Genomic DNA, 27785 nt, shown 5'->3' with positions numbered 1-27785 from the left:
GAGAGGAGTAATGTGTCATCAGCGAACATGAGCATAGGAAACCTGGTCCCCCCCCCAGAGTGGGTGCATCAGTGGGGGTACTAGCAAAAAACTTAACCACTTGATCGATGAACAATAGAAAGAGCGTGGGCGCCAGTACGCACCCCTGACGGACGCCCCGTGTTACGGGGAAGCAGTCCGTCACCTGTCCTTGGCCTCTCCACCTAACCCTTGCAAAATTGCCCTCGTGTAATCTGACAATCAGATCTAATAATTCTATTGGCAATCCCAGGTCTCTAAGAACGGACCAAAGTTTGGCCCTTGGCACCAAGTCGAAGGCCGACTTCAGATCGATAAACGCGGCATAGATAGTTCCACCGCCCAGCAGCACCACCTTCCAGTAGATCAGACAAAATCTGAAAACCTGATCGATGGTACTTGTACCGGATCTGAAGCCGGCCTGCATTGGGGACAAAATACCCTCTAGCTCCATCCAGCCCTGAACTCTTGCAAGGACCATCCTGCTATGACCTTTTGGAATGAGTCTATAAGGCTAATTGGACGGTAATTCCCTGGGTTCGAGCGATCACCTTTTTTAAAAATTGGGAGAATCTCAGCCCCCTTCCATGACACAGGGATCTTGGCCCCCTTAGCAATAGTATTTGCGATCCTGGTTATGTAGGGAACCCAAAGTTGGGGATTGTTTTTATATAGATCAGCTCGGATTAGATCCATCCCCGGTGCTTTCCCCCGCTGGGTCAGGCCAAGTGCAATCTCGGTCTCCTATTCTGTAAAAGTCAGCTCTTCTATATGGACAAACATAGTTTGTAACCTGGGTAAGCCTGTAGTGGATTTTAAATTCAAATCCTTGAATTGACCGGAGTAGAACTCCACCCAGGCTTCCGCGGATACATGGTTAGTAGGTGTTTGGGAGTCGGGGTTTCTGCCCCACTTTACAATTTCCCAGAACTTAATCTGGTTATTGGAAGTGCAGGCGTCCAGAAGGTCAGACCAATAATTATCTTCTCACTCTCTTTTTGCTTCCCACTGGATTTTTTTTATACTGTGCCCTGGTTTCCTTTATGTCACTCAAAATCCTGGACTTAACTGCTTTCACTAATCTGCTGTGGGCCTCCCTACATTGCTTGTTATACCATTTCTGCCGGGAGACATGCACCTTTGGGGTGCCTTTGGTTGGCGGCAGCGTTAGAAGGACCTTGAGCTGGGCAAAGCATTGTTCATGAAGTTCACAAATATTATCAATATCACCCCTAGTGGTGACAAGGTCGAAATGTCGTTAGCAGTCTTGGAAACCACTATCGTAATGCTATCCAGAATAGTCTCATCCCCCACAATCCTTGTCCATTTAAGCCTTCTTCTATCGTGGGTCAGGATAGTGTCCCCTGTCGAGTGAACAACTGGTGGAATCCTTCCACATGCACCCGGAAGTCTCAGGCTAAGTGACAGAGGATTATGATCGCTTTCAGGGCGGGGTACTACCTCCATGTCTATCAGAAGTGGCCAATATTCCATCTTCAACAAGATATAATCTATACGGCTTTTCCTTAGCCCATTATCAAAGGTGGAATTGCCTCCCTGATCAGAGGCAGTACGGCCATTTGTAGCTCTTAGCCCCCAATTCAGGCACAAGCCCATCCAATGTAGAGCTGCCTCAGTCCCTTTTGTGATTTTATCAACGGACAGTTCTGGGATCTTCCAAACCACATCCTCTGCTAACCCCCTACAGCATAAAGGGGCTCAAAGGTACAGTTGAGATCCCCAGCTAGAACAAGTATCTTGTCTCTCCCTATCCCTTCAAGATATGTGTCCACAAAGTCTACAATGCTAGGGCAGCGGCCACCCGGTTGGCCTCGTGCATAGATATTAATGGCTATGAGATCCTGGTAGCCGTCCTTGCTTAATTTAATACCCAAGAGGTCTGGGTGATCCGCAAGTATTTCAGTTGGATGGTATCCTATTGCCTGCTTAACCCATGTCACTAGCCCTCCTGATGCCCGGCCCTTGCTGCCCCTTATAGCTGGTTTGTAAAAATTTAAAAACCCGGCCCTATGAATTGGATCCGGTGCCCAGGTTTCTTGAACTAATAAAACATCAAATGTATCAATGTATTCTAACCAATCCTCAGAATCCATCCGCCCCTTAATCCCTGCCACATTCCAAGAGGCTAATTTGAGTGTTTCCTGTATTGTTGTTATGCTACGTGGCCCACTCCGGTCCACTGCCATGGGTGCAGGTAAGCTCACTTGATGACTCTCCACCCTAGTCACATCTCGAGCCATTACCACCTTGCTAGTGTCCCCCTGCTCGAACTCCACCCCACCAGCACCTTCTATCACACCCCCCGTGGGTATTTCAGAACTCTCCCCTGAATCCAGCACCTCCATTCTCTCTTTCCCAACAACCCCCTGAGGCATCTCCAAACCAGCTCCGCCTGCCTCGCTCACCCGATTCCTCATAACCTTTTCATTCCCTGCAACCGGGTAGAGTCAATCAATGGCCTTCAGGCCAGAGAGGGGCTCAAAGTGGTTAAACAATAATGGGTACTGCCGGAGGTAGGGTGTTCTATCAACTTGGTGCCTCCTGACTGGCAATCTTGAGGGTAGATGTCTCGGGGGAAACTCACAGAATCGTCTTGGATAAAAATAGCCAAGACCTAAGGTCTGCACATCCCCCAATCTTGCAAACCTTGCTTCCCTACGTAAGAAATCTACCACCCAGGGATCTTTAAAGAATATAATAATACAATCCCCCTCTAAGTCCTTTCTGCCGTGACCCACCCATTCAACTCTCCTCACAAACAGAATTTCAGTCGAGGATGATGGGGGAAGGGGGCGATTTTTGTTTAACCAGAATACCACTTTGTTACGAAGGTCCCCATAAGATTCGTTGGCACCCTCCCTAAGTTGTGCTACACCAGTTAAAACTATTGTGTGCCGGGTTGCTTCAGGGGGTAGGTCTGTGCGAGGGTGAGCCCGCTTGTTAGGTTTCCCTAAGGGGGTGGTAGAGTTCATGCTCACTTTAGCTGCCTGCCCTGGGGTAGACTGAGACGATGTACTAGGAGCACCCTTTGCACGGTCTTGCGGCCGTAACGCCGGTGTTCCTTGGGGATTAGATTTGGAGGTGGCCTTCTTTGGCACCTGCAACAAAGAGTCTACAACCGGAGTACAATCCTTAACCCTAGAGGATCCCCCCGCCACTGAATCTTTATTTGTTTTAGGGTCAGGATAATTTAATGCTAAACCAGTGGTCACGGAGGTTACTGTTTTACCAGTTAATGCAATTTTCTGGCCCTTTGTGTTGATCGTAGAGGAACAAGGATTCCCCACGACATTTTTGGGGCTAGTAAACTTATGTAGTTAACCAGTATTAGTATTTACAATGGACTCAAGTACATCCAATTTAGAGGTCATCAGCCTTGTTCTCTCAAGTACAGGAAGTAAAAGAGTTTTAATCATGGCCTCCATTTTTACCAATAAGCTTTCATCGCTACTAAAACAGGTTGGGCATGGGTCAGAGGAACCAAAGGGGATATGGGAGGGGCGTAATGGATCTATTGGTACCAGGGCAGGACAAAGGGTAGGAAGGGCCTCGGGGTTTGGGGCACTAGTGTGGGCCAGATCAATAGTCTTTGGTATCTTGTAAGCCCCCCCCCCCTGGTGGCCCAAGCGCCTTTTCCTTTTGCGAGGTGCAATTCTCAACGGGTCCTCATCACCTGGTGAGTCCGACTCAGAATTGCTGGCCAAGAGCACACTTTCATTTTCATTTTCATTTCCCCTGCTATCTTGGGTATCACCCAGATACGAATCAGTTTCCCCCACGGAGGGTGGGATGCCCTCCCCTTCCCCCTCGCGGTGCACAACCACCTCTGCTGTAACCAAATGTAGACTGCTACTCGGGGCTTGTGCAACGGGGCTGGGTATTATTTCCAACCTACCCAGAGAGGAACGCTTCCCACTAACTAGGTCAATAGAGAGCCTTTTCTCGGCCATCGCTATCTATTTTTCTAAGGTCCCAGTAGCTTGAGTAATGAATGCGTCTAATGGACCGGAGACCACCCCCTTAGCAGTCAGCAATTGTACTGTATGTTCCTTGCCGGAGCGTAGAGGCATTGCAGTTTTAATTAGTACTATAACAATAACAAAATTATACTAACACCAACAATAATGTATACAAAATTACCAGGGGGAATGGCCCAACCCAACCTCGCCCGACCACGGACGGCCACAGACGGTCCCGCCTTTGTCCCGGGCTTCTCCCGGGACGCTCCCGCGCAGCGGAAGTAGACACCACTATTATAGGTTGGGTGTGACGCACAGGGGCGGGGCTAACAGGGAGAGCGAGCCAGGTGATCTAAATTAGCCAGGCAGGGACTCCTGGGAGATGTAGTCCCTGTAGAACGCTCGCAGCCCTGAGCAGATGCCCCAACACTCCTCTGTCAACACAGCAGCTCCACAGATTCCCCGGCGGCTTCCCCTGCGAAGCGAGCAGTGGTGTAGAAGCAGGTCAGCAGCCCAGAACCAGGAGTCCAAGAGCAAAGGTCCTATCCAGCAAAGGGTACAATATATTTATTATGCTTAGTGCTAGAGTCGAGAATAGAAAACAATGGAAACTCAAGTTTTACAAGGCCGCACAAAACATTTAAGAGCTGTGGCCAAGCAAGTAAGCTTTGACAAGACAAGAGGTCTGTATCGCTGCAGGGAATGAAAACTGCATTGAAGAGTGAGAAAAGTTACATACATTGCAGCAAACCAGGAGGACTCCTGCTCCTCAGACTGTAGAAGCCGACAAAGCGTATCGATGACCCGGCTGTAGGCTGGACTCTTCAGGATGTGATCGTGGCTGTCTCTGTCTGCTGCGAGGCAGCTAAGCGCAAAGCAGGCGTTCCGACTCCCTCCAGCATCCCCTTTAGCCATCATTAACTCCAGAGCAACAATCTTAACAACAAAAGAGGCGATGCACAGTTAAAAAGAGGACTTCTCTCAAAGGAAGCTGTAGCTCAAAACAATTACAAAATCAACAATCACCTGCGCGTGCCCCGGTCTGTACCGCATGAGAGGCAAGTCGCTGACAATAGGTCTCGCTGGCTAAAGCGCTTCGCGCTGCGTCACCAGGTGCGAGACCTAAAAGAGCAAAACTGCAGGAGAGTGCTATTGCCGATAAATAGCGCTCTCGCTATCCCTGTTAGACAGATCTACACTACTTACACATCATAGATATCCTTAAAGGTTATTGTATGGTTTTTATACAGAAATGGGGCTTGTTGGCTACTCATGTGGCATGACAGAAGTTCACAAACCACATAATATCAATTGAAGATATGTAGCATTGTCAAGGGTTTGATCCAAGAAGTTTACAAATATTTACATCTAATCCTAATATGTGGCAATCCAAGGTAGCATTTGTAACATGTACAAGTGAATTCAGATATTCGAGATTTGGGTACGAATAAAGCTGACCTTAACCTAATTGCTTATGTAGATGACATTGCATTCTTTACCAATAACCCATCTACTGCTCTCCCCACCAGTGAATATCAGGCAAGACGATTTGGAAAAGTATAATTTAAACAAAAATAAAACCCACATTTTGTTTAACCGCAATTTGTTGAGCCTGGACCTTTGGTACACCTCTAATGCTACCTACTTATGTGTAAAAAAATAATTCCAAAATAGATATGTTTAAGATAAAACTTGATCTTTTGTTTCTTTCAACTCTAAGGTCCTTGCAAAAATCGAATAGTCTTCTGTGAGAAAGGTTTGGAAGATTTAATGTCCTTAAAATGTTACATTTATTTATTTATTTATTTTTAAGTCAACTCACATCTCTTGTTCCATATATTAATATAAAAAATCCCTTCAGAGCTATTAGCTTTCTCCAACTTCAGCTCCTTGTTTTAAATGTTATTATTGCTATACATTCTTCTATAGACTCACGCAATTATTGGCCCTTAATACAACTAAATGGCTGTTAGGGCTCACTATAATGATCTATCTCCTTTTACAGTCTTTTTTCCTTCCTTAATATTTTTAAAGCACATGTTTTAAACCTATCGCCATTTACGCTCATCTTCAATCACACAATGCCTCGAGATTCCGAAACTCACCAAATATGCTGCGTTATGAGTTAATACCTCACTTTCATATTTTTCACATGATACTTTTATTCATTAATGGTCTGGATCAGACCTTCAATATATAGGCCACCACAATGACAGCCCTAACTTTCATTCCGTTGCTTCCCACGCTACTAAATATTCAATGGCAGATTTACAAGCCCCTTGCGCCGCTTTTGCGTCACTTTTCCCATGTTAACAGTGACCCAAAAGTGGCGGAAGGGCATTGTAAATCTGCCCCTTAGTTCCAATAACATGATGCTTTAAACATTTACAGATGAGTGAGTCCTATAGAAATACTCTGCGTTTAAATTTAAACCTTGAGACATTTAGGTACTGGAATCTTCTCAGTACAATAACTAGCAAAGGTGTTATTGGCAGATCCTACCATATTCCTGGAGAAACTGCCAGATACTATGCATTATATGTAAAATAGATGGTCTGAAAATGCCTAAGAAGGTGTCACAAAGTATGAAATTCTTTAAAGCATCACATTAAGACAATAATCTCGTAATGTCTTACTCCTTAAGCCTCATCACTATAAATTCACATAAGATGTCTATAATATATCTTAAAGGCTTCATTATTCGAGCCTTAGTCGAAGTTCATAATGTTTTTGCTGTTCTTCTCCAGATGCCAATACAATTCATATTTTCATTCAATATGTTGAAATTCAAAACAATATGGCTCTGATTTCCTGAAAAATGAGCAAGCTTATCAACATTCCGCTCCAGGAATCTATTAAGTTAATATTATTTGGTTTTTCTACAGATATTTCATTTAAATGCAAGGGCGTCGTATTTGCAGCAGCGGTATCAGCTAAATCATAACAGCAATCTATACTGCTAGATTGCGGGTCAACAGCAATTCGCCTAGCGCTCGTGAATGGTGGTCTTGATTTTTAGGTGTGTGCGGGCTAGAAATGGCCATTATACAGAAAAACTCTAATCGAGATTTGGGGGCTTATTATTTAATGGATGCAAACACTTATATCGGGGAATTTGTGACAGATCAATATGAATTTTTAGGCTACTTCAGTTAAAGGTGGTCAACACATCTTTTTAATTTAAGAATGAATTATGCATTGTTGCTAAGATGAACAACATGTATATATACTAATTGTTCTGTATTATATTTTCATAATACGCAATCCTAAGCAACATTACTTCCTCTTCCTCTGCCTCCATCCAGTTTTCACTCTCAAGGAGGTCAGTCTGCACCTCCTGAAGCAGCCATCACACCGGCTAATATTATTACAGGTCCTTTGCCTCTGCAGCAAGGCACGTAAAGCCCATCCTCTCCCATTGTACCTCCTGTCCTCTGTTGACTGTCTTCTAGCTTTTTTATTTTTCATTAATATTAGTCCCTTTAAAAGGGCTCCCTGATTGGAGAGAGGCAATAGGAATGGCAGAAAAGACCTTTCTCACCTGCCCTTAATGGTTGTTTGTCAGGATAATAAGATGGTATGCACCAACAAGATCAGCACCAGATAAATCCACTTTTCAGGTCAGGTAAGAGACAGGGGTAGAGGGAACACTGCTCGTCTTTGCAGGGCTTCGTCAAGGGCATCATAATATGGCATGCCAAGTCACAGGAACTATCAATAGTGCAGCAGGTGTGGCCCCAGGGCCCGGTGGTGCGAGGGGCCCACTTCACTCCAATTAGTGTCTGTTTCTTAACTACAAACCTAAGGGCGAGGCTGAATTTCCTTGCTTGATTTAGGGCCCATGGTGCACTGGCTACACCACTGCTGCCAAATCACCTTCCATGCAGAGTTTATGGCAGTCTGGAGCAATGCATCCTAGTGGCGTAGACTGGTGGGAGTTACCCTGCATATTAGTAGATATACTCACATGCTACAATGTAGCCATCTTTGATTGACCCCTTTATATCCAAGCAACAGTCAACCGCAATCACTAGGAACATGTCAAATTCAGCAAATGTTTATCACACAAACGAGCTAATATTCTTCGAAGGAGACCACAAGAATAGTCAACATCTACAATAAAAGTTTCTCAGAAATGGTCACTGTGTTATAGGAAGCACACTGAGTAGAAATAACTTCCCTGGAACATTTGGCACAAAAGGGTGCCAACCTTTTGACTTTGTGCACTGCAAATGAACAGGATGTTAAAAAAGAGAAAACAAGCATTGAATACTTCACACCCGCTCCTGACTTATCTCACCATATTTTCAGCTTCAGGGAGGGACAGTACTTTCTTGAGGCCAGAATCTGTCCCACAAAGACGTCCAATGGCGAAAGCAGCATTCATCCCACAACCTGCAGATAAAGGACAATCATTGCATAACCGGGTGATCTCCATCACATCAGGGGCATCATCCCTTCATTCCAACCACATGCTTCTCATTGGGAGTTCTCACAAGATGCCTTATGCTGGACAGCAATGTACCACAAACTCATTCTTCACTGACAGACACCATTAATAAAACAAGCATTTGCAATGCAATAGGTCTCGCATTATTAAAGTTTGAGCTTTTGGCATTGCTAAATAACAATGCCTTTTATTTTGTTTTCTTTTTAAAAAACATTAATAAAAGGCATTGTAATTTACAATGTCAATTGCATAAACTTGCGTCACTGTGAAACCTATTGCATTGAAGGGCTGTGGTGAAAAGTGTAGGAAGGTGGGGTCTATATTCAACAGAGCCATTTTATGTTTAAATAAATGTGCAAATGACTTAGCTGCAGCTTCCTCTTTGGTCTACAAAAATATTTGTGGATGAATATAAATAAAATAGATACCATGAGCAGACTGGATTATTTAATGCACTACTATTGGAATCTCCAAAATATTTAATTGGGAGATTACAAAGAATCCAGAATGTGGCAGCTAAGCTGGACTTGATGAGACCTCGCCAGTCTTCTGCCTCCAAGGCCCTAACGGAGCACCACTGGCTCCCTGTTTTGCAGAGGATTCATTTTAAGTCCCTCTGTGTCGTGTTTAAGGCATTGCATGGATTGGGGCCCTTACCGTTGCAGAAAAAATTCAGCTGGTATGCTCCTACCTGTTGTGTCCGGTCATCTTTGGCCAACTGGTTGAAGGTACCCCCGATTAAAAGAGCTAAACTGGGGGGACAAGTCTTCAGTGTTGCTGCAGCAAGGCTTTGGAACAACATACCCTCGGAGTTGCAGCGAATTAATGATCTGTTGCAGTTTAGAAGGAAAATAAAGACCTGGCTCTATCCCAGATTATCAGGCTAACTTACTTCCTTGTCAAAGGCCTCCCGTCTCACACCGCCAGTATACCTGCTATGTCGCAGTGCGCTATACAGGAAGTGCTTACATTACACAACGATAATAAAGAAAAAAAGATAATATATATCAATCAAAATGCAGCGTGCATAGTGTAAATATGATAAACCCCTCAACTTGCATAGTGTAACATCGGACCCCCACGATATATCTATAATGTGCACAGTACACATTTATATCTATATTGTGTCTTTCATAGTCTATCAGAACCCCTGCCAAAATAATCCCATATGAATATGAAATGGCGCAAACATGTATAACAAAACACTTCAAAATCTTGGGTATACTGCGTGAGAGTGATAAATGAAAGATATGTGTCTTTAAGCAGCTACCTCATGGATTGAACATAGAGACCAAAAGAGGCCATGCCGGTAATTATCACTTATGATGGAGAGGGATAGCGTGATTATTAAATGCTGTGTTAATTACCTCTCAGCACTGGGCAACAAAGAGCTCACACCCAGTCAAGCGTATGCCTGACTGTGAAACTCTGCCTCATAGTGTGTATTTCAAAGAGCTCTAAGGCTGCCCCTTCATGCAGCAACCAACAGGACTACATATCCCATAAGCCCCCGCTCCCTCACATCCAAACTCCTGAACTGGCCCAAACGGCAGTCAATAGGCTTTGAAAATGTACATTGTAAGTTCAAATAGACATCTAAACCATAGCATGCACGATGAAACCGGCAGTCGGAAAGTTCAATGCCTTACGAGAAAATAGTCAAACAAACAAGGTTTTACCATTGTACTTTAGGCCCCCGAGATTGATTTTCATTGTATAAACAAATGTGAGCTGAAACACATCCTTATGCTGCAGGTATCACATAGTCTCCATTATGAATGCACCATGAAGTCTATGAAAGTTAATCACTGTGCAGGGTCAGGAAGAACATTGCCTAAAAAATCCACATGCGAAGCAGACCTCACCATATCAGCGTTGGCTATGATGGTGTCCAGTCACCAGGTATCCACCGGATAAAAGCACAAGGCATTACGGGTTAGGGGAAAGCAAAGACCATGCGCTGAATGCCACAGAGACCTCCTTGCGTCGAGATCTCCACCCCCCACTCCGCAGTCATCCATTGTTCCTCTTACCTGCGGAATCCCTGGGGGCTAATCAGAAATGCACTACCATGCCACATACTCCAAGCTGCGGTCAGCTGAGAAGCCCAAGAACGACTGGTGGTGCGTGAACAGTGCCAACCGCCGGCCTTGATGAAATATCCAAACACATCCCTGCTCCATACGAAGAGGGCACGCACACAGAGTTGAAATAGCATGATATGAATCCTGCGCCATTGTGGTTCGTTTGAAAATGTAATCTGAGAGCCATGGGATCCTTGTTCTTATCGCACAACCATGCGAATATTGATGCGCAATATTGTAATGCACTCACCTCTATATACAGTTAATTTCTTTGGATTTTCGAGTGCTCATAGAACTATTAACCAGGTCCAAAATTCCCATACCATTTCGAATTCACTAATCGCACCATCTGTATATAGTAAAATAAATACAATAAAAAAATATCCTTGTTAGACAATTATTGCCTATTCAGCCAGACCGCTATAGTCTATCTTCTGTACGTTGCACCCCATTCTCACCTGTTTATGGGTAAAAAAACATATATAACAAACTGTTTCCTATCCTGGTTCAACCAACCACCGTCTTATTAGCCAAAGATACCCGTTCCATAAGCGTTATGCCCGCCAAAAACTGGAAATTACAGCAAGCATTTCCGGTTGGCTACACTATAACCAATCATCTCTCCCTTTCAGTATTGCGTGCACCCTGCTCCCTCTCCAGTCTACTATCCATGTAGAATAATCCTGCAATTTAGCACGGGGAACCCTGTCTTCACGCAATTATAGTGTCAACCGTATTGAAAAAACAGACGCCCTAAATGTATGAGCCACACGAAATCCGAGTGTGCTATCCATATCACTGACTCTTGCATACTAATTTTTACGATACACACATTTCATAAATACTATGCCCGCCCGAAACCGAAAGTTACAGCAAGTATGTCCAGTTGCTGTATTTCGACCAATCATCTTTCCCTTTCATTGATGAATGTACCGGGCTTCCTGTTCTGTCCGCTACCCATCAGAATGATCTTTCAACTTGAACTCGGAAGCCCTTCATTACGACAATACAATACCAACCCCATGGAATATACCAAAGCCTCCATTGTACGAAACACTCGAAATCCGAGTGCGCTATCCTTTTACTGGCAAATTTACCTTCTACAACTTTTGTTTTGCGAGGCACTCTGCTCGTATAAAATAAAAAAATGCAAATTCATTACCCAGCAACTGTTCACACTTCAACCTCTCTAAGATCCTGTGTCCTTAAAGCTATCCCAACATCTCTCGAACTATATTAAAGTAAATCATTATTCTGCTAAACTGACGACCACAAGTCTATAAAGGCACTTTCTTTAAGCCACCTACATGTTTGAACAAGAATGCCACCTTGAATATATCCATGTTAGTATTATTAATTCAAATGAATCCCATTCTCATGGAGACTTTTGCTATCTGCTTCGGATAAAAACCCTCCGACCATTCGTATTTGAGCAGAGTACTGTATGTTAACTAAAGTGGCTGATAGAAAGATCCCTATCCAAACTCAACGCTCCATGTAAAAATAACAATGTCCTACTACCAGCCGTTATATAGTAGTATTCAACATTCGTATATTCCTTCATTCCTGCGAATAATATTCCCGCGGCGACCCGGAAGCTCTTGGCCGGCCGGCGAATCAGGTCGCGGCCGACCGGAAGTCCCGCCTCCCGAGGTCCGCGAGCCCGATTGAGAAGAGGAGACGAGCCGCGCCGCGCCGTGAGGAGCCCGCCGGAAGAGCGCAGTCGGTGAGTGGGGCCCAGGGCTGAAGTGAAGTGAAGTGCGTGCGTGCCTGTGTGTATGCCTGGGAGGGAAGGGGGGGGGGAGTGTGTGTGTGCGCGCGTGCGTGACTGTGTGTGCGCATAGGTGACTGTGTGTGATTGAGCCTGTATGTGTGTCGTATGCCTGCGTGTGCATGCGCGCGCCTGTGTGTGTGTGTGTGTGTGCGCGCACGCGCGCCTGTGTATGCGTGCATGCAGAGGGGTGGGGCTGGCTGTGTGCGAGCAGGGGCTGTGAGTTGATCTGCGCAAGCGCGGGTCAGACGCGCGCTCCCGCGGGGAAAAATGCGAGCTCGTAACAGATTGGTGTCCTCATTCCCCAGCATTCTCACTAACGGGCCACAATAGGTCTGAAGCAGACACCCTTCAATGCTCACGCATTGAGGGTAGGTCTGCTCGACCTAAAAAAGTACCCTCAAGCTACACCGCATAAACATATATACAGGAAGGAAAATGCTACTTACCAGTATGCATCTGTTCTTGGCATATAGAGCTGCAGAGTACTACACTGTGCATTAGATCGCCACCTGGTGTTGGGCTCGGATGATTGCAGGTTGTTGTCTTCTTGGAAGAAGTCTTTGCTAGTCCCGATAGGTGACTCCTCCCTTGGACAATACTGCGCATGGGCATCGGCTCCATCCTCAGATTGTTTTTCGCCATGATGGGAAATGATGGAGTCAGTAGAAGTAAAGAAAAGAAGGATGTCCATGCGTATGCATCTAAGTAAGATGAGAACTGGAACGGATACAAATCCCGGGGAGGCGGGAGGGCATGTACTACTCTGCAGCTCTACATGCCAAGAACAGATGCATACTGGTAAGTAGCATTTTCCGTTCGAGGCATGGGAGCTGCAGATAGTACACTGTGCATCGATTGTGCAGCAGTATACCCTTTAGCGGTGGTCACCTGTATCCGTTGCAGTAGTTTGAAAGCGAGTTCCAAGGACAGCTTGGACTACCGCAGCTTGCTGCTTTGCTTGCACATCCAACACAATAGTGTTTCGTGAAGGTGTGTGGTGTAGACCATGTTGCTGCCTTGCATATGTCCTCTAGTGGTATATTTCCTAAGAAAGCCATAGAGGCTCCTATTTTACGAGTGGAGTGCGCTCTAGGAGGAACTGTTAGTGTACGTTTAGCTTTTATATAGCATATTTGTATACACTTTCGAATCCACTGTGCAATCCCGCCTTTGGAAATGGGGTTGCCTATGTGCGGAGGAGAGAAAGCGACAAACAGTTGTTTAGTTTTTTGAAACGATTTAGTTTCTGCTACTGAGTCTGGGTTTTGGAAAAACACAGGTAGCTCGACAGACTGATTGAGGTGAAAAGGAGTGACGACTTTTGGGAGAAATGTTGGATTAGGCCTAAGAACCACTTTGTTGGGATGTATCTGAAAAAATGGTTCTTGTATAGTGAAAGCTTGTATTTCACTTAATCTTCTGAGAGAGGTGATAGCAACAAGGAAAGCAGTTTTCCATGTTAGGAATTGCAGCTCGCATCTATGTAGGGGCTCGAAAGGGGGTCCCATAAGTCTGGTAAGGACAATATTTAGGTCCCACGCAGGAGAAGGAGGCAACCTGGGTGGGATTATCCTTTTTAAGCCTTCCATGAACGCTTTAATCGCGGGAACGCTGAAGAGAGACAGATGTTGTCCGTTCTGCAAATAAGCTGCAATTGCTGCAAGGTGCAGGCGTATGGAAGAATATGCCAAATTAGATCTTTGAAGATGTAGAAAGTAACAAATGATATTCTGGATGGAAGCATCCAGGGGCAGTGCTTAATTTGTAAAATATGAAGTGCAGGTGCTCAAATGTTTGTCGGAGGCCACACCTACTTTTGTCTGACTCCACCCACTTTCTCTGCTGGCTCCACCCACGTACTATATTAGCTCCACCCACATCTTCAATGGGTCAGAGCCAGGGCAGTAATAATAACTCTTTTTCATAACCCGGCTGCACCCTTCCATGTGAACACACTGTTAACTGTGGTGCACAGCCCCTCATATTAGGCTTCCAGGCCTCCCACATCATACCAGGCGAGGCAAGAGAGTGTTTGTTGAGGATCAACTAATCCTGGAGTTCCTGAGCCAGTCCCTGTGTGAAACACTGGTCTGTGAGGTGCCACGCGTTGACTCTCCACACTGGGCTAGGTCCCACACTCTGAGAGCCAAAGTGTAGCATGACTGGGGTGTGGTCAGAGATACACCTGGGCACAATGAGGGAACCAGACAATTGAGTCAGATCAGTAGCAGGGAGTAACAGTAGGCCAATTTGGGATCGTATCTTGTGTGTTGCCAACAGGTGAGTGTACAAACGGTCATGGTGATTCCCTAGGGTTATTTTAGTATCACATCTCACACTTGGTTGTGGCTGGAGGGGGGTGAATATACGCTCTAAGGGGATGGATTGGGCAACCTTCAAAACGGTACCCTCTACCACCACATATCTACCCAGAGAATCTTTCGTCACTTGGGATACCACCAGGGGTAGGTTATGTACGCATCCTGTGGAGGTGCAATACAGTGGGCTGAAACATGTCCACCTGACCAAAGGGTTGAATCATTCCTCTGCATTTTTAATTAAGCCCATCAGGGGACAGGAGTAGAGTTTATTAGGGCACCATAGAGGTCTTTTTAGTTGTTCTGCGTCTCTGTACATAGCACTGCAATGTTATTTTATCCACTTTTTCCAAATATTTCCCCCACGCCACAAGGCCTTGTTTGATATAGGACTCCACCACACCACACATGGACACTTCTGGAGCCCCCATGCCTAGCAGGGCTGTAGCCCACCCCCAAGAGGCGGGAGCAGGCTCCTATGATGAAGCCTGCCACCAGGCTGGTGGGTGGGGCTACCATCTTTAAAGGAAGACCGTTTTTAGCTCACAATGTCCACTTATCTATTCAGTAATTTACAACCCACCCTGTGCAGAGGGTACCCGCTGTCCCCTCACATCTGGGAGCGTAACCCTAGGTGTACCCCAATAAACCCCTAGCAGTAGTTTAGTAATGCGAGACGGTCAGACCACAACTGATGGACACACCTTTCAGTAGATAACAGGTCTCACTCACTTCTTTCGGTAACACACCATCACTTAGACATGACGTCATTGACTTACAATGTCACACCTGTCTTCAGTTAACATACTTCAAGGTGTCATTATGAAAACCTGCACATAGACAGAGGCTTCTAAAGCTCCCCTAAAACATTCTAGAAGCTTCCTTCTTTAGCATCAATAAATGGACATTTTACAATCTGCTGATGATGCCAGTTGCACGAAAGACTGCACGAAAGGGTGTTCATGAGCAGACGGCTATGGTGGTGTGAGGGCTTAGGGTGCGTGAGGGTCATGGAAAGAAGCGGGCTTGTGAGAGAAGCGTGTTTGTTTCCTGCTGGGAGATGTTCGCCTCGCAGTAGAAATTTGATGAGTTTTATGCACAAGAGCGTCCACAACTAAAGGAGCGTGTAGGTTGAACCCCTCTCTAGAAGTGTCCTAGCCCAAGAGGCCACTGATTGGATGGGCAACGAAAATGTTACTCGCTTGTCTACTGCCATGTGCCTCATAGAGAGATCCCTAGTTGGCATCACTCTCACCCCTTGGAGGAGAAGACCAGCCTCTGCCACGAGCATCCACCAGAGGGCTTATACACAGACAGGTTACACAACTGCTGCAGGATATCACAAAGCAACCAGAATTCACACCAACCCGTGTTAAGCCTCACTTCTCCGTATCTTTTGAGTGGTTTGTGGAGCTACTCATCAACTAGAGGAGTCCTGCACCCCCAGGGGGAGGACGGTTCTTCAGCCCTCCTAGCCTGTCGGGGTTCACACTGGTCAAGTGGTGAGAGTATTCCATAGTCTTCAATAAAAGCACAGTCAGTACTTAGGTTTTGTCGTTGTTTTATGGTCCCAATGGGCCTGTTTTGTTGCTCATTATGGCAGAGTGTGATTCCCTTTTGAGCCCACTCTCTGCTGTGGCTCTTCTCTGCCCTTGTATATAAAATGTATGTTTTCCAACTGGTTTGCTTAGTACCCTAGAGCTAGATGTTCAGTCTGGTAGTATAAACATCTAATGCAAAAATGAAGGTAACATTGCAATAGAAAGTAAGCATCCAAAAAATCAAAACAAATCTGTATATTAATCTCAGGTGAAGAGAGCTGCTTTCACTGATAAAGCCCACTATCATTATTATGTGCATTTGTTAGAAATGGTGGAAGTTAAATAGTAGGTGCCCCGTGGGTTAATATTTCATGTTCCTATTTGTGATTTTGGTTCTGGGGTTAAAACCCTGAACAGAGGGGGGGGCGTGGCTTGCGCGCCGCTGTAGCATGGCGTGTCGCGCTTGAGCTCCGGGGAGAGTTGGTCCCGTAGAGCGTTTCTTTCCGCTTCTTCGTGCCCTTTCGACCTGCAACCTCACTCACCAGCGGCGGAACATGCAGTGACCTTCACGACACTGTTTTTACCGCGTTCGCAGCCACCGAAGAGATGTTTCCTGCATTATCCCTCACAGGCGCTCGCATTCCTGAAGTGCGACCGCCATTTTGTCGCGCATGACGTTCCTGTCATCGGACTTCTGAGGCGCCGCCGCGGATACAAACTTGCGGTATTCAGCGCTCGGCTGAGGGTTTCTACACGCGACGGCTGAAATGGTAACATTTATGCTTTTCCTTTAATGTTACTTTCTTGCTTCTTGGCTGGTTTTTTGAGCTGCTCGCTTCTATTTTTTCTCTCGCATTCTTCATGGAGGTGTCCGCTTTATTTTATTGAGGAGATTTCCTGCGCAACTTTGCCCATACTTTACAGCTACTCTTCCTTTGCGTGTTTTGAACGTAAACTGCCACTGTTTGACACTGAGTCTACATATTTTGCGCACCTGTGGTGTTCCAGCCTATTCCAGTGTTTTCTCTTAGGCTCTTACTACGTCACCTGTCAGTATGAATCGCTCATTGAACAGCAAAGACTCCAAGGACCTGGGCGCATCCTTAAAAAGACTTAAGTCAGTCTCTCCGACGCCTGAATCTCCTCAGGCAGACAATGCTTCCACATTGGACACCATTTTGGCGCGCCTGAATGAAGTTCATGACATTGCGCAGTCAACAAAAACTAACACTGACTTATTGCAAGTTGAAGTATCTGCTATCCGAAATGACTTTAAAGCCCTTTCTCTTCGTGTGTCAGCGACAGAAACACGAATAAGTTCTGCAGAGGATGGGATGCAAAAGCAATCTAGGTCCCTCTCTCAACTGGAGCGTTCTATGGTGGCGTTGCGCAGAGACCTCACGGAGCAGGAAGACCGTAACAGGAGATCCAATCTTCGTATTTTTGGCCTGCCGGAGGATTCAGAGAAATCTTCCTCCTCTATGATTGAGTTCCTGTCTCATTGGATTCCGGATACACTCCAGCTATCTTTTCACAGAGATTTTGAGATTGAAAGAGCACACCGTGTTCCAACGTTTCGTTCCAAGGCAGCCACCCAGCCAAGAGCAATCATTTTTAAGCCCTTACGACATCAACACACTGAGCTGATTCTGTCTCATATGCGCAAGATTAAACAACTCATCTGGGAGGGTCATCGCATTTCCATTTCTCAGGACTTTGCCAGAGACACAGTCATAAGACGGAAAGGCTTCTTGAACCTTCGGAAACGTCTCACCGAGTTGGGCATTCCTTTTTCCTTTTCAGGTCCATCCAAGTTTCGCATCACTTATAAAGGACGTCCCAGGATCTTCGATGAACCGGCAGACTTGACAACGTTCTTAGACAACCAAGAGGAGATAGAGATGGAGATTCAAAGAGCAACGACACAGGCTCCGGGGGCCTCAGGGACCTGATTTGTTTATCTCTCTACTTGTGGTTGTGCTGTTTTTCAAGATGAATTCCTCTTCTTTCTTTCTAGTGGTGTTTACACGCTAATTTACTCCTCTGCTATTGTATGTTCTTTCTTTTCTTTCTCTTCTTCATACTACTCTTGATTCTCTTCTTACTTCTCAATTTCGTCCTCTGAGCCTCTTTTTCTGGTCTATCCTTTACATGGTACTTGCCTTGTTGTAGTTCTTGGGTACAGATTTCTTGGTTGTAATTAATATACTATTTCTTTTTTCGCTGGCACTTTTCTTTTTCTCATCTTCACCTTATGCTTGATATCGTTCTAGTTTGGCGGTGTGGAATTCTCCTTACGGGTTCTGCTCCTTTTCCTCTTCCATCTCTGTCTCTGCCTTGTCTCTACATGCTCCTCTCTGACACTTATCTTTTTTCCTTCTACGATTCCACTTTATAGTATAGTTATGTAATTGTTGTTATTATTGATATGTGATTTCGCTGCATATTCGTTACTATATTTAGAAATGTTACATATTGTTTAGGCTCTTTATTGCATAATTAAGTTTCTTTTTGCATTTTTTATTCAATTGTTCTTCATTATATGATCTTGTTTATGTTATGATATTGCTAATCTACCCTGAAGTGTATTATTCCTCTTATAGCGTCTCAGCTCCTCATTTTCAAATGATATGTGTACTGAGTTCTGCTGTTTCTCATATTGTATTATTTATTTTCATGAGATTTTTTCTTTTCTAATATTGGGCTGTTTCTCCTTCCCAATTTTTGCTCTAATACGGGCCCCCTACTCGCCCTTTCCACGTTCTCCCTTGCATGATATGGGTCTCTTTTAGACCTCCCCCTCTGCCTCCTCTCTTTCTCTCTTCTTGTCTTTCTTCTCTTCTGCCCTTTCTTCTTTCCTGGTTTTCCCACATGGTCGCTCCCGTAACATCGATTTTGCTTAATAACTGGTCCACTGTTTGTGTGTACTCCGTTCTTTCTCTGTCTTCAATGCTGTCTCCGTTTGTATCCCCCTTTGTTCCATGCCAGGTTTAAATGTATTATCCCTTAATGTTAAGGGATTAAATCATCCAGTGAAACGATCTAAAATCCTGGATTACTGTAAGTCGCTCTCGGCAGACTTAGTCCTCTTTCAAGAATCTAAAATTACCAGTAGAGAAGCCTTATTTTTAAAGAAAGACTGGGTGTCGGATGTGTCTTGTTCTGATGCTTCTGGTAAACGCAATGGTGTGCTTATGTTAGTTTCGAGGAATTCAGGATTATCAATCATTTCTTCTGAGCATGATTCTGAGGGTCGCTGGCTTCTATCTAAATTGTCAGATGGACAACATGACTTGTTTGTTATGAATATATATGCCCCGAATGTTGATAATCCAGCCTTTTGGAAATCCATTTCCAAAAAATTGCATGACACCCCTCATGCTGGCAATCTCATTGTTGGTGGAGATTTTAACTTACCAATGGATCCTTTATTGGATAGGAACTCTGCATTCCAGTTTCGTCCGCCTAAAGCACATAAACAGATGATTAACATGTGTTCCACTGCTCAATTGCATGATATTTGGCGTCTCCATAATCCCACTGGCAGTGACTTTTCTTTCTTTTCTTCCCCTCATTCCTCATTCTCTCGTATTGATTATCTCCTGGTTCACTCCTCTCTTGTCTCTGCTTCTGCCTCTCCGCTGATTCATCCCATTGTCATTTCTGATCATGCCGCGGTCACTTTTACGCTTACGTCCTTTGCGCCGAAACCGCGTGGTCGTTCCTGGAGACTCAATACGGAAGTGTTACATGACTCTGCCCAGGTAGATAAATTCTCCACGGAAATAAACACTTTTTTCCGTGAAAATGAGGACTCTGTATCTTCTCCAATAACTTTATGGGACTCTTTTAAGTGTACTTTTCGGGGCCAAGCTATAGCGTGCATGTCCAAACGTAACTTGGCGATTAAGGGGGAACTTACTGACTTATCCTCTACCATCAAAACTCTGGAGGCCTCCTTTAGACATACCAAAGATCCGACTATTCTACAACAAATTAAGCTCCTAAAATACAAATATAACACTATTGTCACTAAAAGAGCTCATATTGGTTTCCAGGCGCAAAAGTCCAAGAAGTTACTTTTAAAGAATCGCGCTGGGAAACTCTTGGCTGCCACATTAAAATTCCAAGATTCTTCCTATAAGTCCTCCCAGATCTCTTCTATCAAAGATCACACTGGTTCTACTAAATTCCAAACTGAGGAAATTCTTGAAGTCTTTCGCGATTTCTATAACAAATTATACACCCCCTCTAACCAGGCTTCTTTTGACAAGTGCCAAGACTTTTTAAAATCAATTCCGATTCAATCAATCTCAGAAGGAGATCGATCTACTTTGAATGCTCCTATCTCACCGGAGGAAATAGCGGCTGCTATCAAGGCCACCCGCTCGGGGAAAGCTCCTGGTCCAGACGGATACCCGATCTTATTTTATAAAACCTTTCTTCCGCTACTTGTTCCTAAGCTACAAGCTGTCTTTGACACCTTTGTTCGGAATGGTTCTGTTTCTGGTACAGCTGCCGATGCCACGATAGTAGTGATCCCGAAAGAAGGTAAGGATCATTCAGATCCTAAGAACTTCCGCCCTATTTCGCTTCTTAATATGGAAGCGAAGATCTTTGCTAAAATCTTGGCTAAACGTCTAGAATCTTTTATTCCTAATTTAGTCCATCCCTCCCAAACTGGATTTGTTAAGGGTAGACTGGCAAGAGACAATATCCGCGCTTTCTGTCATATTATTGGAGCGGCTAAGCGATCCCAACTACCTGCCGCGGCCTTGGCCCTCGATGCGGAAAAGGCCTTCGATAAGGTCTCTTGGCCTTTCCTTCGAGCTGTCTTATGTGCACATAACCTCGGAGACTCTTTTATTAACATGGTAATGTCTTTATACTCCCAACCTAAAGCTAATATTAGGGTTAATGGTGCTACATCCTCTTCCTTTAATCTCTGCCAGGGTACGAGGCAAGGATGTCCCTTATCCCCTCTCTTGTTTTTGTTATCTATTGATCCTCTCCTTCGGCTGATTGATTTGCATCCTGATATCAAAGGATTTTCTTTTGGTACTCATTGTCTTAAAACCGCTGCCTACGCTGACGATGTTCTCATCTTCTCTGACGATATAGCGTTGGCCATCCCTGCTATCTCTGATACCATTTCTTTGTTCTCTAAAGTATCCGGATACACTCTAAACAGAGATAAGACAGAAATGTTCCCTTTAAATGCCTACTGTTTTCCTGCTCATATGGGTTCGGCTGGCTTTAAGTGGCAATCTACCCATCTCAAATATCTAGGCATCTATTTCTGTTCCACGCTACATACCACGGTTGCCTACAATGAATCTCAAACTCTTACTAAGGTTCGTCGTCTTCTGGATACATGGTCTCCGAAACATATTTCGTGGTGGGGTCGACTACAAACCTTAAAAATGATGATCACGCCGATTATTAATTTTGTCTCATCTATGATTCCGATGAAATTATCCGACTCTTTTTTTCGGGAAATCGATGGTATCACCGCCAAATTTCTTTGGAATGGCAAACGCGCTCGATTAGCATATAAATATTTACGTAGACCCTGTGATATGGGAGGTTGTAATTTCCCAGACTGGGAAAAATACCAGACGGCTTTCTTGGCCTCTCAGGGGGCCTTATGGTTTTCTCCCCCATCCCATCATATTCCTTTATGGCTACTCATAGAACAGGACTTAGTTGCACCTCTACCACTTGCCTCTCTCTGTACTACTTCCACTTTGCACATTCTGTTTTCCCGCTCTATAATTATTGATACAATTACCGCAATTAAGAAAGTGGACAGGAAACTAGCATTTCCTCTGCACAAAACTAGATGGTCTTCCATTTGGCGTAATTCCAAAATCAAAATTAATATCACTCCCACCCTCATGTCATATTGGGCTACGAAAGGTGTCTCTCTTGTACAACATCTGTATAGTGACTCTGGGGAACCCCTACCTTTTTCTACCCTAGCGCTCAAACACTCTCTAACTAATCTAGACTTCTATACCTTTCTTAAAATCAAGGTTGCCATCTCAAAAACTCGTCTTCACCCCTCCTCCCCTACCATTTCGCTATTTTGTATTTGGCTCAAAGCTGGTCATGTTGCCTCCCACATATATAAGTTTCTATCTTCTACTTCGCTTCCTGACCAGACAGTTGCACAACAAAAATGGATGCGTCATTTCGATCACAATATCACGGATCATTTATCATCTGAAGCTTGGCAATCCATCAGCAAATTTGCGCTTCGTAACAAAATAGCTCCTTCCCTAATACAGTCCAAGTTTTTCTCGATTAACTTACTCCACTGGACACCTGTACGTCTTCATTCTCTCAACCTTAAAGAAGATGATCTCTGTTGGAGTTGTGGCATGGAGGCGGGGGATTTCCCTCATATGTTCTATAATTGTTCCTTACTTAAACCTTTCTGGGCCCTTATTCAGCAACATTTATCTCTTATTTTTGACATTCAGCTCCAGCTCTCTTTCCCTCTAGTCCTATTAGGTCCCTGGGCTGCCCCTACGCCCCTTCCCCTTGATTTGTTACAATTACAGCTGTTAGATCTTCTTTTATCTATTGCGGTCAAGGTTATCCTTATGGATTGGAAATCTTTCTCGTCAGTCTCTTACCATACGTGGTGGGCATGGGTTTCCTTCTTACGTAGTGCTCACACCTCAGTAGATCTAGCACACCTATCGCCCTCCATTTCGAGTGGGGTTTGGGAATCCCTGGATAAATACATGGAACTCTCCTCGCAAGGTGTAGTCCCTCGTTTTCCTGTTGGTTTGTCTACGTAATGTTTGGTCTGCGAATTACGTTGCATTGGGCTATTCATGTGGGATTCCTTCTCTCTTTCTCCCTCTTTCCTGTCCTCTCGTCCCGCCTCTTTCTTTCTACTGCTATTTTTTCCTTTCTTTACTTCCTTCCTCCTTTTGCTCTTGTTTCTTCCCCTGCCCCTACCCTCATCTCAGTGGCTGATATGTTCCATGTTCTACACGATATACCCATTATTGACTTATATTGGTAACTCCGCATTGATTCCCCTCTTTCTAATTTTATTTACATATAATTGAGTTGCTGATCGAATGATATCCATGTTTGTTTTTTCACGTTCTACTCATATTGGAATGTATCACCTCTTTGTATTTTGACTGCTATTATTTGGATCCTTATTTCTTTTAATAAAATCTTGTTGAACTAAAAAAAAAAAAAACCCTGAACAGAGGGGTCTGGTGCATTTCTCATCGCGAACAGTGACTTATTTATAATTAAAAATTAGCACAGAATTTTTATAACTCCGCCTAACAGTGAATTAGTTGGTAAACAAAAAGTGTTTACCAATACAGTGGAACGAGGAATACATTAGTAGTTGTTTGCTGGACTGTGATAGGAAACACGATAAATGTTCTCATTTGAATCACAAAAGAAACACATTTGTATTTGCTTACTGAACTGTGAATAATAATAAAAATAATGCCGTTTTATGAGAATGTCAAAAGAAACAAATATTTAGTAGTTACTCACGTACCTTTATATAACAATAAATTAATAATGCACTTGTTGGAACGAGAAATTACTTGCTAATTGTGTCTTACTCATAGTTTCAAAACGGAACATTCTTCGTGGGTTTCATCCACACCATATAAGTTGTACTTTTCTCTTTTTCTGGTCACTCCGAGCAAAGCTGACGATTCTCATCCCTTTAAAAAGAGATGTTCCACACATTTACAGACATGATGTCATTTTCGTCTTTCGTTGCAGAGCACCTTCGGAGCACACGCTGCCCTTACACTTTCTCCAGAGGAATTATTCAGCCATCAAACTTTATTTAGAATTCCTGCAGGGACAGCTGTGTTGTTAAAAACCGGGTGGATTTTTACTAAACGAAGGCCGGGGTTTAAGCTGTACCGGAATCCAATGCTCTACAGAGTTATGCCATACAGTAGTTACAAAGATATACAAAATAAACTGATGGACTTTGTAAGAATAAGATTCATGGGCCCAATAAACTATTAAACATTTACTCCACCCGAGGCAGCCAGGCCTGTGACACCTGCCAGTATCTATTTATTCTGAAGTTATTTGCAGGAGTGTTTATGTGCTTGGAACCATTTAACAACGGTGCACTTGGTGCACTTAATGAGCGTGACTGTAGACCCGGCCCTGATAATTAGGTGCCGGTGCTAAGCACCGGCAAGCTCCGGCTCAAATTAAGCCCTGTCCAGGGGGTCAATTTGATTATTCGTGCAATAAATTGCGAATCTCTTCCATTTAGCAGCGTAACACGCTCTGGTAGTGGGTTTCCTGGCTTCTTTAATAATGGCCATACAGTCTAGTGGTAGGTTTAAGTAATCAAACTCTAGGACTTCAGGAGCCAGATCGCTAGATTCAGTTGGTGCGGGTCTGGGTGCCTGATTTCGCCATGGTTCTGTGTTAACAGAGATGGAGTGAGCCGCAGCTTTTGGTGTGGAACTAGAGATAGTTTCAACAGCGTGGTGAACCACGGTTGGCGTGCCCACGTGGGAGCTACAAGGATTAGTTTGAGAGACTGTTGTCTGAGCTTGCGCACCACTAATGGAATTAGTGGGAGAGGTGGAAAAGCATACGCAAATCTGCCTGACCAGTTCATCCATATTGCATTGCCTTCGGACAGTGGGTGTGGAAACCTGGCGGCGAAGGCTGGGGGATTTTGTGTTTTCGTGGGTGGCAAACAGGTCTATGTGTCTATGACCCCACTGTTGGAAGAATGGCTAAAGAACTTGTGGATGCAATTCCCATTCGTGAATCTGTTGTGACTGTCGACTCAACAGATCTGCTATCTGATTGTGAACTCCTGGAAGGTGTTCTGCTAACAGATGTATGTTTTGAGGAATGGCCCATCTCCAAATGTTTTGTGCAAGCTGGGACAGTTGCAGAGAGTGTGTCCCCCCCTGTTTTTGAATGTAGTACATGGCTGTCATATTGTCCGTCCGGATGAGGACAGCCTTGCTTTGCACGTGAAGTTGGAAGGACTTGAGTGCTAGGAATATTGCTAGCAGCTCGAGATGGTTGATATGGAGTAGCCACTGTTGAGCGGTCCATTGACCCTGAGTGGTATGCCGTAGGAGATGGGCTCCCTATCCTGTGAGGGATGCGTCTGTTGTGAGCACTACTTGTGGAACTGGCTCTAGAAACGGCTGCCCCTTTGTCAGGTTTTTGGTGTTCCACCGCTGCAGAGAGCGATGTGTGCGGCTGTCCACCAACACCAGGTCTGTTAATTGACTGTGAGCTTGGTTCCACTGTTGTGCTAGACACTCTTGTAGCGGACGCATTTGCAATCTTGCGTGTGGAACTATGAAGATGCAAGATGCTATCATGCCTATGAGTTTCATGAACACTCTGGCTGGGAGAGATTGTTGGTGTTGAAAAACAGCAACTAAGTTTTAAATGCTCTGTATCCTGGCTGGACTCGGATAAGCTAGAGCTGTAGACGTGTCTACTATAGCCCCTAGATACTGGTGTACGTGCGAAGGCTCTAGGTGCGACTTGGTGTAGTTTATTGTAAACCCTAGGTTGTGCAGCATCTGGATCGTTTGGTGTGTTTGTGCAACGCACTGGCTGGCCGATGTGGCTTTTATGAGCCAATCGTCTAGATAAGGGAAGACATGGATCTGTTGTCTTTTCAGATGTGCTGCTACGACTGCTAGGCACTTCGTGAATACTCTTGGTGCCGTTGTCACTCCAATTGGAAGGACTGTGAACTGATAGTGTTGTCCTTCCTGTGCAAACCGTAGGTATTTCCTGTGAGCAGGATGTACAGGGATGTGAAAGTAGGCGTCTTTCAGATCTAGTGTAGCAAGGAAATTTCCCTGTTGCAGCAGTGGAAGCACTTGTTGCAGAGTGATCATATGAAAATGATCTGATTGTATGTAATGTTTGAGGGGCCTGAGGTCTAGAATCGGTCTCAAGGTCCCGTCTTTTTTGGGAATTAGAAAGTACAACGAGTAAACCCCCATAGTTTGTTCCTGTAAATGAACTATCTGAATCGCACCCTTCTGCAGAAGGTATAGAACCTCCTGCCGGAGCAGATCTAGATGATCGGTAGACATTTGACGCTGACTGGGAGGGATGTGTGGAGGGGTTGCTGTAAGTTCTAGGCAGTAGCCATGTTGGATAATCTGTATTACCCACTTGTCTGTCGTAATGGAGTTCCAGACAGGCAGGAACTCTGTTAGTCTGCCCCCTACAGGAGTGGAATGCTGCGGGGGGAGCGCAGGGAAGTCATTGCTTAGGGGCGGAAGAGGCTTGAGTGTTGTTATTACCTCTGCCTCTGCCCTTGGTATTATTGCCTCTGTATCCTCCTCTGTAGTAACTCTTGTTAGAGGAGGTTTGTGTCTTGAAAGACGTGTTAGTGTCTGTTCCAGTTTGTTTGGAGCTGCCTCTGTAAAAGGAGCGAGGAAAGAAGCCTCGAGCTGGGGTGGACTGTAAGGCCCCCATAGACTTGGCAGTGTCTGCGTCTTTTTTATATTTTCGAGGGTCGTGTCTACCTCCGGACCAAATAACTGGTTTTGGTTAAAAGGCTGGTTCAAAATGGTGGTTTGTACTTCCTGTTTGAACCCCGAAATGCATAGCCATGCATGTCTCCTAATGACGACACTGGTATTAATAGCTCTAGATGCTGTGTCTGCGGCATCTAGTGCGCATTTGATGGAAGCGTTAGATATTAATTTGCCTTCCTGTATGAGGTCAGTAGCTTGATCTTTATACTGATCTGGGAGGTGTTCAAGCAATTTCTCCAATTGGTCGTAGTGAGCCCTATCATAACGGGAGAGGAGGGCTTGCGTATTAGCTATGCGCCATATATTGGAAGCCTGCGCAGCTATTCTTTTGCCTGATGCATCAATAATCTTGGATTCTTTGTCAGACGGAGGTGCTTCACCAGAAGTCTGAGAATTGGCCCTTTTACGTGCGTTGGACACCACTAATGGGTCTAGTGGTAGGTGTCCTTTAATATAGACTGGGTCTGAGGGTGCAGGTCTATATTTCTTTTCAATTCTGGGGTTTAAAATTCTGGTACGCACAGGATCTTTAAAGATCTCAGTAGCATGCTTAAACACCCCTTTGATCATGGGAAGAATTTGAGCGGATCTCTGAGACTGCTCAAGAGTATCTAAGAGAAAATCTCCCACAATGGCCTCAGAATGCATGGGGACACCATGATATGTAGCAGCTCTGTTGATCAGCTGGCCAAACCCAATAGTATCCTCAGGAGGAGAAGGTTTAGATGGGTATGAGGGTGCCTCAGGGACATCAGGGTCATCTGTAGGGTATGGAAACTCCCACCTAGGCACAGGTTTTGTGTATGGAAATGTCCATGTGCCCTCACCTTCAGGGTATGTATTGTCTCCCTCCCCGTCCCCTCCACCTAAATCGTATTCATTATCATTCTGTGGTGAATGTGATGATAATGGAGATTGTATAGCAGAGTTCTGAGGTGAAACATGGGGAGGAGAGGGAGAAGGAGGAGAGACAGGAAAGGAAAAGTGCAGAGGAGAGGTTGCACAGTCCTTCTTCTTGGCAGGAACCACAGGTGTAGGTGGTGTAGCTGCAGGTCTCTTCTTGAGTGGTG

General features: G+C 44.7%; 1 protein-coding gene across 2 annotated transcripts in view; it reads right to left on the bottom strand.

Annotated features, from left to right (window-relative positions):
• The window catches only part of LOC147710479 (uncharacterized), a 183323-nt gene that overhangs the window by 68196 nt on the left and 87342 nt on the right, over positions 1–27785 (bottom strand). For both annotated transcript variants that reach the window (XM_086921162.1, XM_086921164.1), the window contains exons 4-5: positions 8299–8393; positions 4738–4934 (exon numbers count right to left, since the gene is read on the bottom strand). In XM_086921162.1, coding sequence (XP_086777288.1) covers positions 4738–4934; positions 8299–8393 — 292 coding nt within the window. The remainder of the gene's footprint in view (positions 1–4737; positions 4935–8298; positions 8394–27785) is intronic.

This window comes from Lissotriton vulgaris, chromosome 5 (assembly GCF_964263255.1).
Source record: "Lissotriton vulgaris chromosome 5, aLisVul1.2, whole genome shotgun sequence".
NCBI classification, from domain to species: domain Eukaryota; kingdom Metazoa; phylum Chordata; class Amphibia; order Caudata; family Salamandridae; genus Lissotriton; species Lissotriton vulgaris.
Note: the sequence above shows the minus strand (reverse complement) of the source record. Positions and strands in the feature narration are given on the sequence as shown.